Here is a 12,237-nt window from a genome sequence, read left to right as displayed (position 1 = left end):
ACTTTGCCTTATAGGTACGGGAATTTCAATAGCCTATTGGAAATATTATGTTTAAAATTGTAGAAATAAATTTCATGGTTTTTATGTGTTTATTCTGATGATTACTGGTATTTTGCCTTTTTATATGTACAATTGTTCAGTCAATGGGGCAAAATAGCACCTTGCAAATACAACGCAGCCCCACAGGGTGGCAATGCTGCACAGCTGTTTGTTACCTCCCCAGCTTCAAATAACCGAGATCACTCTGAGAATCACATTATTATGATCACTATGTGAGCTTATGTTAGTTCAATAACAAAGCAGTGTATTCATACCTGGGGGTCCCAAATGAAGGACTTTCAGATTTTGTTGCTTCCTCTATAAGAGGCATAACAATTTTCTCCATTGAATCAGTAAGAAGAGAAAATGTTGGCTCTACTATGAAATCAATGAAACCTAAAGAAGAAAAAGAGAGAAAAATCAGGTTTTATATTTCCACAAGTCTCAAATCTAAAAATGAATACTTGCTATTGGGCTGATTTTCTAACTGCAGTCCCAATTCAATACACTAAATACCGCTAGTATAATCTTGAAGAAAAGAGCACAATTGAAACAAAAAACACCTGAAGATGTGTAGATATAAGTAGATATTAATAATTACAGCTTTTCATTCTTTTTCCTTGTAAATTTTATGTACTGCTGAAGACACCTACCATTTGAAATGAGTATTAATTATTGAATAGAAGGGAAGCTACTGTTGAGCCAGAGTGCTACAAGCCATGCTGTCTCTTTTACTATTCAGAGCTTCTTGGCAAGGAGTTAATATTTCAAATTGCTGTTTATTATTCTGTGGAGGTAAAGTGTTATTTCACAGTGTGTAGGAGGGTTCTGTCAAATCAGTGAAGAGAACAAGTAATATCCTTAGGAGACAGCATTCATCCCACAGTTCTGAGATGTCAGCTCTGAACAATGTCTTTTACATTCTAAAGTGCTCATCATGGTATGGAATGACACAGTGAGAGAATGAAGCATTATTCTCCACTGAGCACTTAACAGAAAAAAAGATATGTTAAAACATGAGCTAGCAATGGATTTCCAGATGTCTTCCTGCTCTAAGCATGCAACACAGCGTGAAGATGAGCAACAGGAGTCAATCTAGAATCCAGCTTCTCTCCTCCAGTAGATAGGATGCTCAAGCATATTGGCTTCAAACTCCCAGTGAAATGGAATAAAGGATACCAAAAAGTGACTAAGCCAGGGAGGCTTGACCCTCTGTAGTTTGACCCTGAGACACTGACAGGCTTACTTGCAGTCCAGAGGGCTGATTTCTTAATTAGCTTTGAGTTGAGATGCATCTACAAACTGGTACTTTCAGATTATAATGGAGAGAGACCTGCAAGTTCCTAAGCAAGAGATAAGCAGTTTGAGGACATGATCTACCAGACACTAAAGTGTGTACAGTAGAAGCTGGGCTCATGTCCAGTGTTTTGGTTAATCCCTCTCCTACCCCTCCCTCACATATGGTGAAATGACATCATGTTCTTTTGAGACCAGCACCATTCTGCTGCAAAAGCACAGGAGGTTGGTGAAGAGATAGATGCAAAGAAATACCTTCCATATGATGGAATTTTGAACATTTAAATTTTAAAATGGGTAAATTAAATATCCTTGTGAATTTACATGCTCCTACACAGATAAAAAAAAAGAAAAACACAGTTTTTCATTACCTATTTGAGACTGAGCTACCAAAGTGGACTTGCGGTCACAAAGTGGGGAAAATTGAAGACCTAAAGCAGCCTCCTTGTCTCCCTGTAAACAACAATGTTCAATATTATAAGCATATATTTGATGGAGGGACAGAAAGACAAAGGAATCTGAATATTCTTAGTATTTATTCAAGACCACTTCATTAATTTATATTCCTGAATAAAAACATGTCAGAGACAAATCTTTAAATTTTGATTAAGAGTCTAAATTCTGACTTGCTTTTGGCAACTTTTGTGTAAAGAAGCTTACTGCAAGTTCTCCTCAACAGAAGGCATCTGCCAATGAGATTTAAAATATATGAAGTCCTTGTATTCACAATTTAGTTCTGCTGATCCAGATGTAATGGGACTAGAGATACTTAGACATGTTTGTAGTAGTGTGCCAAATGCTGAGTGTTTCCTTCTATTACACTGGTTCATCCAGCATGTAAAAATCCTTCAATGGATTTATTCATGTCAAGTGTATGAACTGACTTGAACTTATTCTCACTAGCAGGCATGTCTCTCTGCTGCTGAAGCCACAAAAAATACAAATTCAGTTTCATTACAAGGATGATTTGTGCATCCTAGCTCTGAAATTTTTTCAGAACTTAGCAGATTAAAAGAGTCTTTTTTGTTGCAATGGTTTTAACAGACAGGAAGGTGTATCTCCATTTTCAGCATGGTAGACCAACTGATTTGCAAAACCTCAAAAGAAAAGTGCAGTGACACAAAAAAAAAACCCCAAAACCCTGAAGAGACATCCTTCAAAGGAGGTTATAATTGGTGTTGCTGGACAAATCTGGCCACCAGCAGCACTGACATTATAGATATAGGAAAACCTAGCCTTGCAAGTCAAATGAACCTATATATTTGTCATGGAGAGTGCTGTTAGATTATAATTCAGTGCAGAGCACTGCATGAACATACATGCATGAAAACACTGCATGAACTTCATTGTCCCAAGGAAAACTGGGAAAACAAACTGATGGATAAAGGGGGCAGTATTAACCTTCCTTAGTATTTTTTTTCATGTGTCACTGAAGTATATTTGGGAAAGGTTTAGAACCATAAAAGCAGTAAAACCAATCCAGCCACAGAAACAGATGCAACTCACAGATTACATTTCATGTGAAAGTGGAGAGCTTTATTACTAAGGCCATTAAATTTTATACTGAAGTGTTAATAATTTGAACTCAGAGCATGGAGGAACACATGAACATTTGCTGCTAGAAGCAGTGGAAGTGTCATCTCCATGCAAATACAGGGGCCAGATTGTAATATCATATAAACTGGGGCAGTTCTAACTGTTCAGCCGTGGTTGAACACAGGATTTCTAAAGTAGTATCAATTTTTGCAATCTTCTCATCTAAAGGTATTAAAAAAGAGAAAATTACATACTAATAATGAGTGAGTTCAATTTTTTTCATTTTCAAGTTGCTCTTTACCTCAATTATGAATTACTTTGCAATCAACATAATATTAATTAATGCTTAAGTGTCATTTAAACCTAAGAATACTTGTAAATTGTAATAAAGGACACAGAATGGATATTTAAACCAGTCGTTAGAATTTCATGAGATCTAAAACCAAGATACAAATCAAACAGTATAATAATTCCTTGTCCAGGCCATGGGTTCACTTTTTAACTATCTTTTAATGTCTCTGGATCTATTCAGACTCAGAGTAGAGCGCTATAGGCACTGTGGTATTTCTTTGAGTTACTGGAATAATGTATTTCTTTACTTTTAAGGATTTGAGATGGGTGGCTGTATTTCTATTCTAAACAAGTAACTCAGATTTTCCTTGGTATTTCAATATACTTTCTCTAGCTGTTGCTATTAAAGTGTTGTTGGGCTTTCTGTCCTGAAGTTAACACTGGAACATATTTTAAGCATTAGCTGCAGTTGACAAAGTTTTTGTCAAGGTGAATGTTCATTTTTTTGCTGGTGCTCACTACTTTGAAAGCTGCCTGTGAAAGCATTGGATTTGCATCAGCTTCTTTCAGAATCTACTGCTTTTCCCACAAAGCACAGAAATAGTTGAATCTTTAAAGAAAAGAGGAGGAATTAAGGGGTTTCATATCATTTGGACTACTTCATCTTGGCTGGCATGGATTTGGAAGACCTGGAGATTTCTATCACACAGGCTCAGATAACAGACCAGAGGATGCCCAACAAGCCAGTGCATCCAGGAAGGAGGAGACCTACTGTGTCTGCACTGCTCAGTGCATTTATATATGTGCTGACACTTCATCAGACTTTAAAAGGGCTGGAACTGCTCCACACACATTGTCCTTAGCAGTACATGGAAAGAATTCTGTTTCTGGTACACTCCCTTGCAGCCTGGAAGACTTTGGTATTTTACACTGCTGAGTTGCATACACATATACACTTTCACTTGCTATTGTTAATTAAATGCCTTCTCAAGTTTTTGAGCAGCTTCTTTGGGATCCAGTTACTTCTTGTAATGAATGGATGAAGGAATAACTAAAACATTAGCTGGTCCTATGCATTCAGTGAGCAGTGTGGTACTGTTCACTGCTAATGCTACCTCCACTTGGCTGGACACATTGCCTCACTATCCCAAGGGCCCTGTCTAGTCTGTCTATCTGTGTCTTAAATGTTATTACAGTTGGTGATTTTATGACCCTTTTCTTGGGCAATCTGCTCCTTCTTTTTGCTCTCAAGTTCAAAATCCTCAAAATTTCCCTTGACAGAAGCAGACACAAATTCATGACTGCTCATTATTTCCATGAAACTCAATCCATTCACTATTTATATTAAGGCACCATTTCTCCAGTCTGCCTCCCCAGAGCAAAGTCTAGAGTCAAGGATGCCCAATGCTCCCTACTGAGAATTCATGTGAAGAATCTCCAGGACCTGAGCAGGAACTTTATGTGGCAGAGGGGTCTAACAACCTCATGGTTTCACATACTTTCTCTTTTATTCTCTGGTCTCTTTTTCCAGTGTGACCCTTCTGATTTGGAAATGTCAACATATAGCAAAATTAAGACAATCAAGATGAACAAGACATAGAGTGTTCCCTGATTTAAAATCTGTGCATAACTCTAGAAATTGGCACACCTAAACTGGACTTTGATTATCAATTTTACTTCAGTAACTGTTATGCTGACAATGTGCATGGTCACAAATATTGATTGCAGGGCAAGTATTTTTCCTCTAGCAAAAGGGTTTTTTCTTTCACCTGCTGACCTGTGAGTCAAAAAATGACAGCAGTGACACCATCTACTGGGTTTTCTCTTGGAATTCAGTACCTCACAGAAATAAAAGGGTTTTCACAATGGTGTGTCTTCATTTTTGCTTTAGGGTATACGGGCATTAACAGGATGGTATTGTCTAATCTCTGGCTTTGGATCAGGCTGTTATGAAAGCAACACCTTCAGATCTATGTGGCATATGCATAGCAAATACTAGCAAGGAAAACAATTAGAAGGACTTTCTGAAATGTGGAACGGAGATAACTTTTTGCCTTCTCTGCTGAACATGAATTCTTCCTATTTTCTCTCATCCTACCCTTCTGGTGCTTCTTTATAATTCAAAGCATATATAAATCTCTGTCTACAGAATGAAAACAGCTTGACAAGTTATATTATAATTGAAAGGGAAAAAAACCCACTACAACACTCAGAATACTGATATCAGCTGAAATAGATAGAGAACTATAACCATTTTGTCTTATTCACACATAAAAGTTGAATCAATGTCAGTGGTATGCATGAAGAATAAAGAATATATACTACTGACTATGCCTGTCAATCACAACCAACAGCAACCTTGCTGGTAGACTTAAGAAAATATTAAATTGTGTAACCATTGATTCCTGAGCTAGATTTATGAAAGGATTTTAAAAACGGCACCTGTCGAAAAAATTCTTCCATCAGGGCCATGGTCCACCGGTAGTGCAGCTCCCAGGATTTTGCAGGATGGCTTATGTCTGCTGCATGTAGAATCAAAGACATGGCTTTGGCTTTGTCTACCCTGTCAATTCAAGGACATGCTCCAATTATCTCAAAACAAAAGCAACTATTTAAATTCTTTTCTTGAATATGAGTTCATTGAAAGACTGCAGATAATGAAGAAAATGGAAAATCACCTACCCCTGTGCCTGCTGCAGAGTGTGTCGCATTGTTTTAATTTGTTGGAAATGACCCGACATGTCTGTAGACAAGACCATCTCAATGACCAAGCTACGCAACTCCCTAAGAATAATTAAAAGCAAAATGACTGATTAAAATTCATTTATTCTATGTATGGTACAGTTGTTTGAGCAGTATTTGTTAATTTATAACTTTCAAAACAACATCATGGGTTTTATTACATTTTAAAAAGCATTTAAATAAATTATTAACATCTTGAACATTGTATCCTAAAGGGATTCTGTGAAAGCAACATACCTCAGAAAATACCACTGTACCTCTGCAGTCATTATTTCAGAGTCACACTATTTTGTAAATCCTATTTCCAGTGCATAAACTAATATTACATGCAGTTCTTTCACCCATTATAAGTCATTCCTTATTTTTTCCAGCAGTAGAGTATTCAAAAAACAAGTTGTTCTCTGGGCTTACCACCACAAAACAGAGTACATAGGGTACATTTTTACTGCCCTCATATTAGTGAAGAGTGTGCGTAATACTAAGCCTAGGAAGAAGGCTGTGGAAACACTCAGAAGAGCAAGAGGTATTACATCTGAAATACTATCAACTTTACACCAATATAAGATCATTATGACAAACTACCTTTCATTTCAAAAATATTGTAATACCTATTTAATGAAACAGAACAAGTTTGGGATTAATAATTTATCTCTGTCTTGCTATTATGATTAGAGTTGTTGCCTTGTCCAGCATTCTAGCATACGAAACTAATAAAACCTAAATCATGTAAGAAACTTTATTCTGATTGTAAATAGAAAATTTAATTAATTTTGTCAACAATAATTACTGACTTAGAAAATGCTGTCTTCTTGATGTAGAAGGATCATATATAGGTCATGTAGGACTCTAGTGGGTCTTTATTTATATGCTTTTAAATGGCCTAGGAGGACACGTGGTGCTTATATGTATATGGGGAATTTGCCACATTAAACCTTTCATTATGTACCACACGTCTTCATGAGCACACCCCCCAATCTGAAGGATGTCCAGGTATCAAACAAAACAGAAAAATCCTACTTTAGTCGTTCTCACTGATCTTTCATATGGCATTCATACCTTTGATTTAAGTAAAGCAAAAAACAAGCAGGTTTTTTTTCAAAGGACTATGCTTTAAAGAGGTAATTTGCAGGTCTTTTTAAGGCTCTTAGACTATTTTGTTATAAAGACTATCAAGACTTCTTTTGATCCAAATTAATTACATATTTAAGCAGATATTTGTCACTGATTTTTACGTATATATTCCTGATTTGCTTTAATGTAGCTGGATACTCAATGCTCTCACTTCTACTCAATAATATGCAGCCATAGCAACTTGTGTTTAGAAAATGCCTTACTTTATCTGACCTCATAATAAGATACTAATTATTTTGCATCCCAACTGTTCCACCTCCACATTGCTTTGAAAGTTTACCCTTCAAAAATAGTCAAAACCATTAAAAAATAAAAGCAAAATAAAAAAACCCAAGAAAACAAAACAAAAAGCCCAGCTAACATTACAAGCGTATTGAGGGCTCTGCATTGCTAAACCCTGTTGTTTTTAAGACTGAGATAATTATCAGTTCTCCTTTGCATGGGAGATTTTCTTAGGAACATTCAATATTTGAAATTTTCAGAGTAATCAGAAATAAGTTCACCCCTACACACAAGATACCTCACCCCTACTAGGCAAGACACACACAGAGAAGCAAAATCACAGTTTCAGTTTATTCATATTGTCATGGCAGCAGAAAAAAAAAACCCCTTAATTCTTACCTACAACATCTGAATAAGGATCAAACACTATAGCACTGTCCTGTCACACACTCCTGAAGATTTCAGGCCACTAAAAATCTCCTTAACAGCCAAAGAGAGACTCCTGCAGTTGTTAACTAACTGCCTGTGCCCATATCCACAACAATCAGAGGATAGAAAATTGAAACCTGATGGGGAAATGGTAGGTAAAGCTCTACTAGAGCTACAAATGCTTCACCTGCTCTCATTGCACAGAAGGTTAATCTTGGGCTGATCCCGTTACCAAATTGCTTCGCAGGTAAAAAAGACTGTCTCAATTTCCACATCATGGGAGACCTCAGCTGGTCTCATAGGTGACTCCTGGACAGAAATCTCTCCCAGCCCCCATTAGGCAGTCCCCAGCTACGAGCCTCAGGATAATGCAGGTACCTGCAACCACTCAAAAAGACGCACAGATATTGTCATACTATGAAGGGAGTGGTAACAGTATTCACGTGGCAATGGCAATCTTTCAAGCCCAATAGTCAGAAGATTACTGGGTTTGAGTGTACCATCTCCACTTAAGTAAATTGTCCTGCTCTGTGCTGGCATCCTTTCTCAATCCTTCACAGCCACAAGTCCTACAGATAGGATGCTGTAAAAAAACATATATGTGAGACTATGTGAAAAAATTACATGAACAATGTAATAAAGAGACAAGGAGTGACACATGAGTTTCTTGAAAAAGTAGTTAGCCAATAAATAGAAGCTAGCTTTACCTGGATTTGTCCATGACAAAGACATTTAGTCATCTGGAAACTAATCAAAAATGGAGGAACAGACCAAGGTAAGCAAAAGCAAGGTGAGAACTGAACATATAAGCCTCATCTTCAAGTTATAGGAATCCTTAGACAGAAGAATGTCAAGGGACTTTGTGAGAGAATGTTGTTAATTCTCCATTATACATAACACATACTGTTTTATTTGTCTCTTTTTTTGGATAATCAGACAGTGTATCACTGTATGCCTTATGACTGGGGTGGTTTGAGACATTAATACTGCCCCACCACCTACAATGGCATCACGCATGGGGTGCTGGAACACTGGGAACCTGCTAAAGCAAAGGAGAAAGGGGGGCAAACAAGGATCCCTCTTTATATAAGGGCAGTAAGTGAAAGAAACAAAACTATATCAAAGACTGGAACAAATTTTCTGAGTCAAGAAAAGACTGAAAAATTGCTATGACTGTCACATGCATTATCCACAAAGGACATGATCCTCAGAATGCTGGCAGTGTTCCCCAGCTCAGACCAGAAGTCTGTTTCAAACTTAATTGAAGCTGGCAGTTTATTAGCACATTTATCTTTCTAAAGTTAACATGTAGAAGAGAAAATTGAATACTATAAAGTAATTTCAGTCATTTTACTTCATTTTGCTAGAATAATTAGCAGAACCTCAGTTTAAATAGTCAGCAGTGTTAAATTTTTGAAAAATGAAATTGCTGCAACTAAAGAAAATAGATATGACAGAAGTAAAGAAATTAATCAGTGCCAGGAAGTACATTGAAAAGTTGAACAGATTATCATTTCAATTTACTGCCAACTTGATTCAGTGCAACCTTCAAAACTGTTAGTTTAACAGCACGAATTTCAGTATAGATCCAAGAAGCTCACTCCAGTAATAATAAGAAAATTGTTAAGCGGCTACCAGATCCATCATTGCACCAATGAAACAACAGGGTAACAGGAATTTCTGGATATTAGAAATGAATCCCAGGAAACTGTCATTTCCATGACTGACCCTCTACATTGAAGTATCACACTGCAACAGGTTGTGCAGGTTGGCACAGACAGGCACTTTGGAATTTACTGCTTGCTTCAAAGAACAGGGTGTAATTGCTGAGCTAAGTGAGAAAACATGGAACTGAATGTCCTAGTTTAGATTCTTGAGCTTATTAATCAATTCATACATTTCTTCTACATTTCACTGAATATACCCAAAAAAGATGATAAATTCTTCTTTTCTCTGACTGCCAAAGCTCACCAGCTTCAAACTGGCTGCATATAGAAGAATCTGTGTACTCTATACAAACAAAATTTGCAAAACTAAAGATCTTTGAGGAAAACATAATTGGGTTACAGTGAGAAGATATTGAAAAGGAATTGTAAACAGAGCCAGTGTGTGATTGTACAAGTTCCCAAAGAATGTGGTAGTTTATCACAGGTTCAAAAACCATGGAGAAATAAAATGCAACAAAATTTAGACAAAATGGTCCACAACTGAACTGGACAAAGAACTATGGGAGAACCTGCCCGAACAATCTATGCAGAGAAGAGTGTGCTTCAGAAATGTGAAGAGAGCTTATCATATTCCCCCCTTTCTTTAGTTTGCAGTCCAGCAGAGCAGTGTGTAAGAACATCACAACCTGGAAATCACAGGTCCTGCTTTCCAGTCGCAAATATTTGGGTTTCATCCTAGTACCCTTTGCCTCATGGCCTAACAGAAGGGAATGACTGGGATAAACTGTACTAGCTGGCAGCCAGATTTCTATCAGCTGGAGCCACTGTATGCTGCTGCAGGGATTCCCACACTACACTGATTTATGGTGGTCTCCAGTGATGAAGAAGCCAGGACTAGGGATGAACATAAGTGTTTTCAAGCCAGCCTGGAATGCTCCTGGATTGAAGTTCTGCTGAAGAATTTCAGCCCCTTTCTACTTGGAAGCATCTTCTGGTAGGATGAAATATTAAACAATACCACTTAAAAAAAAAAAAAAACATACTCAAGGCAACACGTCTGAAGATTTGAAAATAATTTTCCCTCTAAATTTATGGTTTTAAAAGAATATGAGTTTCTGATGGCTGTATACTGGCACAATAATTTTCTCCGTACTCAATAGCTAGGACAAGTAAAAATAAGGTCACAGAGACCTATCAGCCCAAAAACTATCAGGCCCAAAATAGTTTCAAGATGAGCAAGGCTAGGTCTTGTTGGCATTGAAAATCTAGGTGTGTAGACAGTTATCAATGAAGTTTACAAATTACTTCTGGAGTAAATTTCTTCAGAATTAAACATACAACACAAACCTTCTGATAACTAAATCTAAATGAGTATCCTCTGAGAAAAATTGTTTTAAGAGAACTAAAAATTGTATGCTTCCTCTCTCACTTTGTATTAAATTTAGGAATTATAGATTTTTAAAGTATTTTTTAAAATAGGTACAGAATAATAATTAATTGAAACCCAGAAGGGCCAGCAGACTCACATTCAATAAATCCTTTATTTAGGAGTTTTCTCATCATGTAAATAAATAAAATCATGTAAATCTACCATGTAAAACAGTCCATCTGTAAATATACATCTAAACAAAATATGATCTGATGTTCACATATTCCTTCATAAATGTATAATTTTGTGAAAATACAAATAAAGCAGAGTTTAGCTTTGTTATTCATGATAGCATCATTCACAGTGAGAGACTTTCCCCTAGGAGAATATATTTCTCTGAACTTCACAGTCCACCTGTCTGCAAGGGTTTTTTTGAAGCTGCTCAATAATATCTGTGTTTACAGAAACAGAGAAGACTCATGTTTTAAATACAATATGTATCCATCAATGATATATAAAGATAACATTTCCTTTTTAATAATGGAGAGCGTCTTACTCTAACAATTGAATTTTAGCCTTACAGGTCTTATTATTTGAGATATATCAATTATGATACTTATTCTTTCAGCTAATCAAATTTTCTTCAGGAATTACACTAAAATTAAGAAGAAAAAGAAAAGCACTCTGTAGCACTTCTGGGCCTTTGTTATTTTTGGACTGTCCACACAATTCATTTTTTAATGCTTAACCAAGACGTGACTACGCTGAGATCCCAGGAGCAGCAGTGCTTAAGCTGGCAGCAGAGTGTGACTCTGCACTGTGATTTCAACCCACTGGTTATGCTGGACAAAGGCAACCCAGCTCAGGCAGCATTGTGGTTTTCCTAAAGACCTATTTCACCTGAGACTCTGTCCATGCACTCCAGAACTGTGCCTCATAAATGCATAACCTCATTTGGAAAATTATACAGAATCTCCCAAACAGTACTGCTTAACACCACAGCAGCCTTCCCTCATCCATCACTCTTTCCACTGTCAACATCCTGTAATTTGAATTCTTAAAATAGACTCCACAGGGAAGGCCTGGTGGTTATTATTTTTAAATACTGGGAATATTTTTGAATGTCACAGCAAGTCTTACCTCCAGTCATCTTTGTTTAGATTAGCCAGGATGTTCATCTCTTCTTCCTGCATGAGTCTATAAGCAGCACTTACATGATGATTTTCAAGAACAGAACGATCGTTGTACAATATAGCAACATCTGACCTAGTGTGGGAAAAAAGAGCCAGATTTTGTAATAGTGTTCCAGTGATGGCAGTGGGAAAGGTGGGACTATGTGCTGTCTGTGAGAAATATTGACTATATGTACATATATAGAGATAGATATATCAAACAATGTTTATTTGTTCCTACTGTGTCAAATACTGATAAATTTTCCATCTTAAATGCATTAAAAATTATCATTATACCATTGCATACACTGTTTGTGGGAAAGTCATATTTTAAAATGTGTGA

At 36.7% G+C, this 12,237-nt stretch overlaps 1 protein-coding gene across 1 annotated transcript in view; it reads right to left on the bottom strand.

Annotated features, from left to right (window-relative positions):
- The window catches only part of PDE1A (phosphodiesterase 1A), a 145,852-nt gene that overhangs the window by 21,370 nt on the left and 112,245 nt on the right, over positions 1-12,237 (bottom strand). Inside the window, exons 7-11 of the mRNA XM_039698794.1 lie at positions 11,863-11,988; positions 5,845-5,946; positions 5,605-5,725; positions 1,707-1,788; positions 315-435 (exon numbers count right to left, since the gene is read on the bottom strand). Coding sequence (XP_039554728.1) covers positions 315-435; positions 1,707-1,788; positions 5,605-5,725; positions 5,845-5,946; positions 11,863-11,988 — 552 coding nt within the window. The remainder of the gene's footprint in view (positions 1-314; positions 436-1,706; positions 1,789-5,604; positions 5,726-5,844; positions 5,947-11,862; positions 11,989-12,237) is intronic.

Source organism: Passer montanus, unplaced genomic scaffold (genome assembly GCF_014805655.1).
Source record: "Passer montanus isolate IOZ18808 unplaced genomic scaffold, ASM1480565v1 scaffold1, whole genome shotgun sequence".
NCBI lineage: Eukaryota > Metazoa > Chordata > Aves > Passeriformes > Passeridae > Passer > Passer montanus.
The sequence above is the reverse complement of the archived record's forward strand: the minus strand, read 5'-3'. Positions and strand labels throughout refer to the sequence as shown.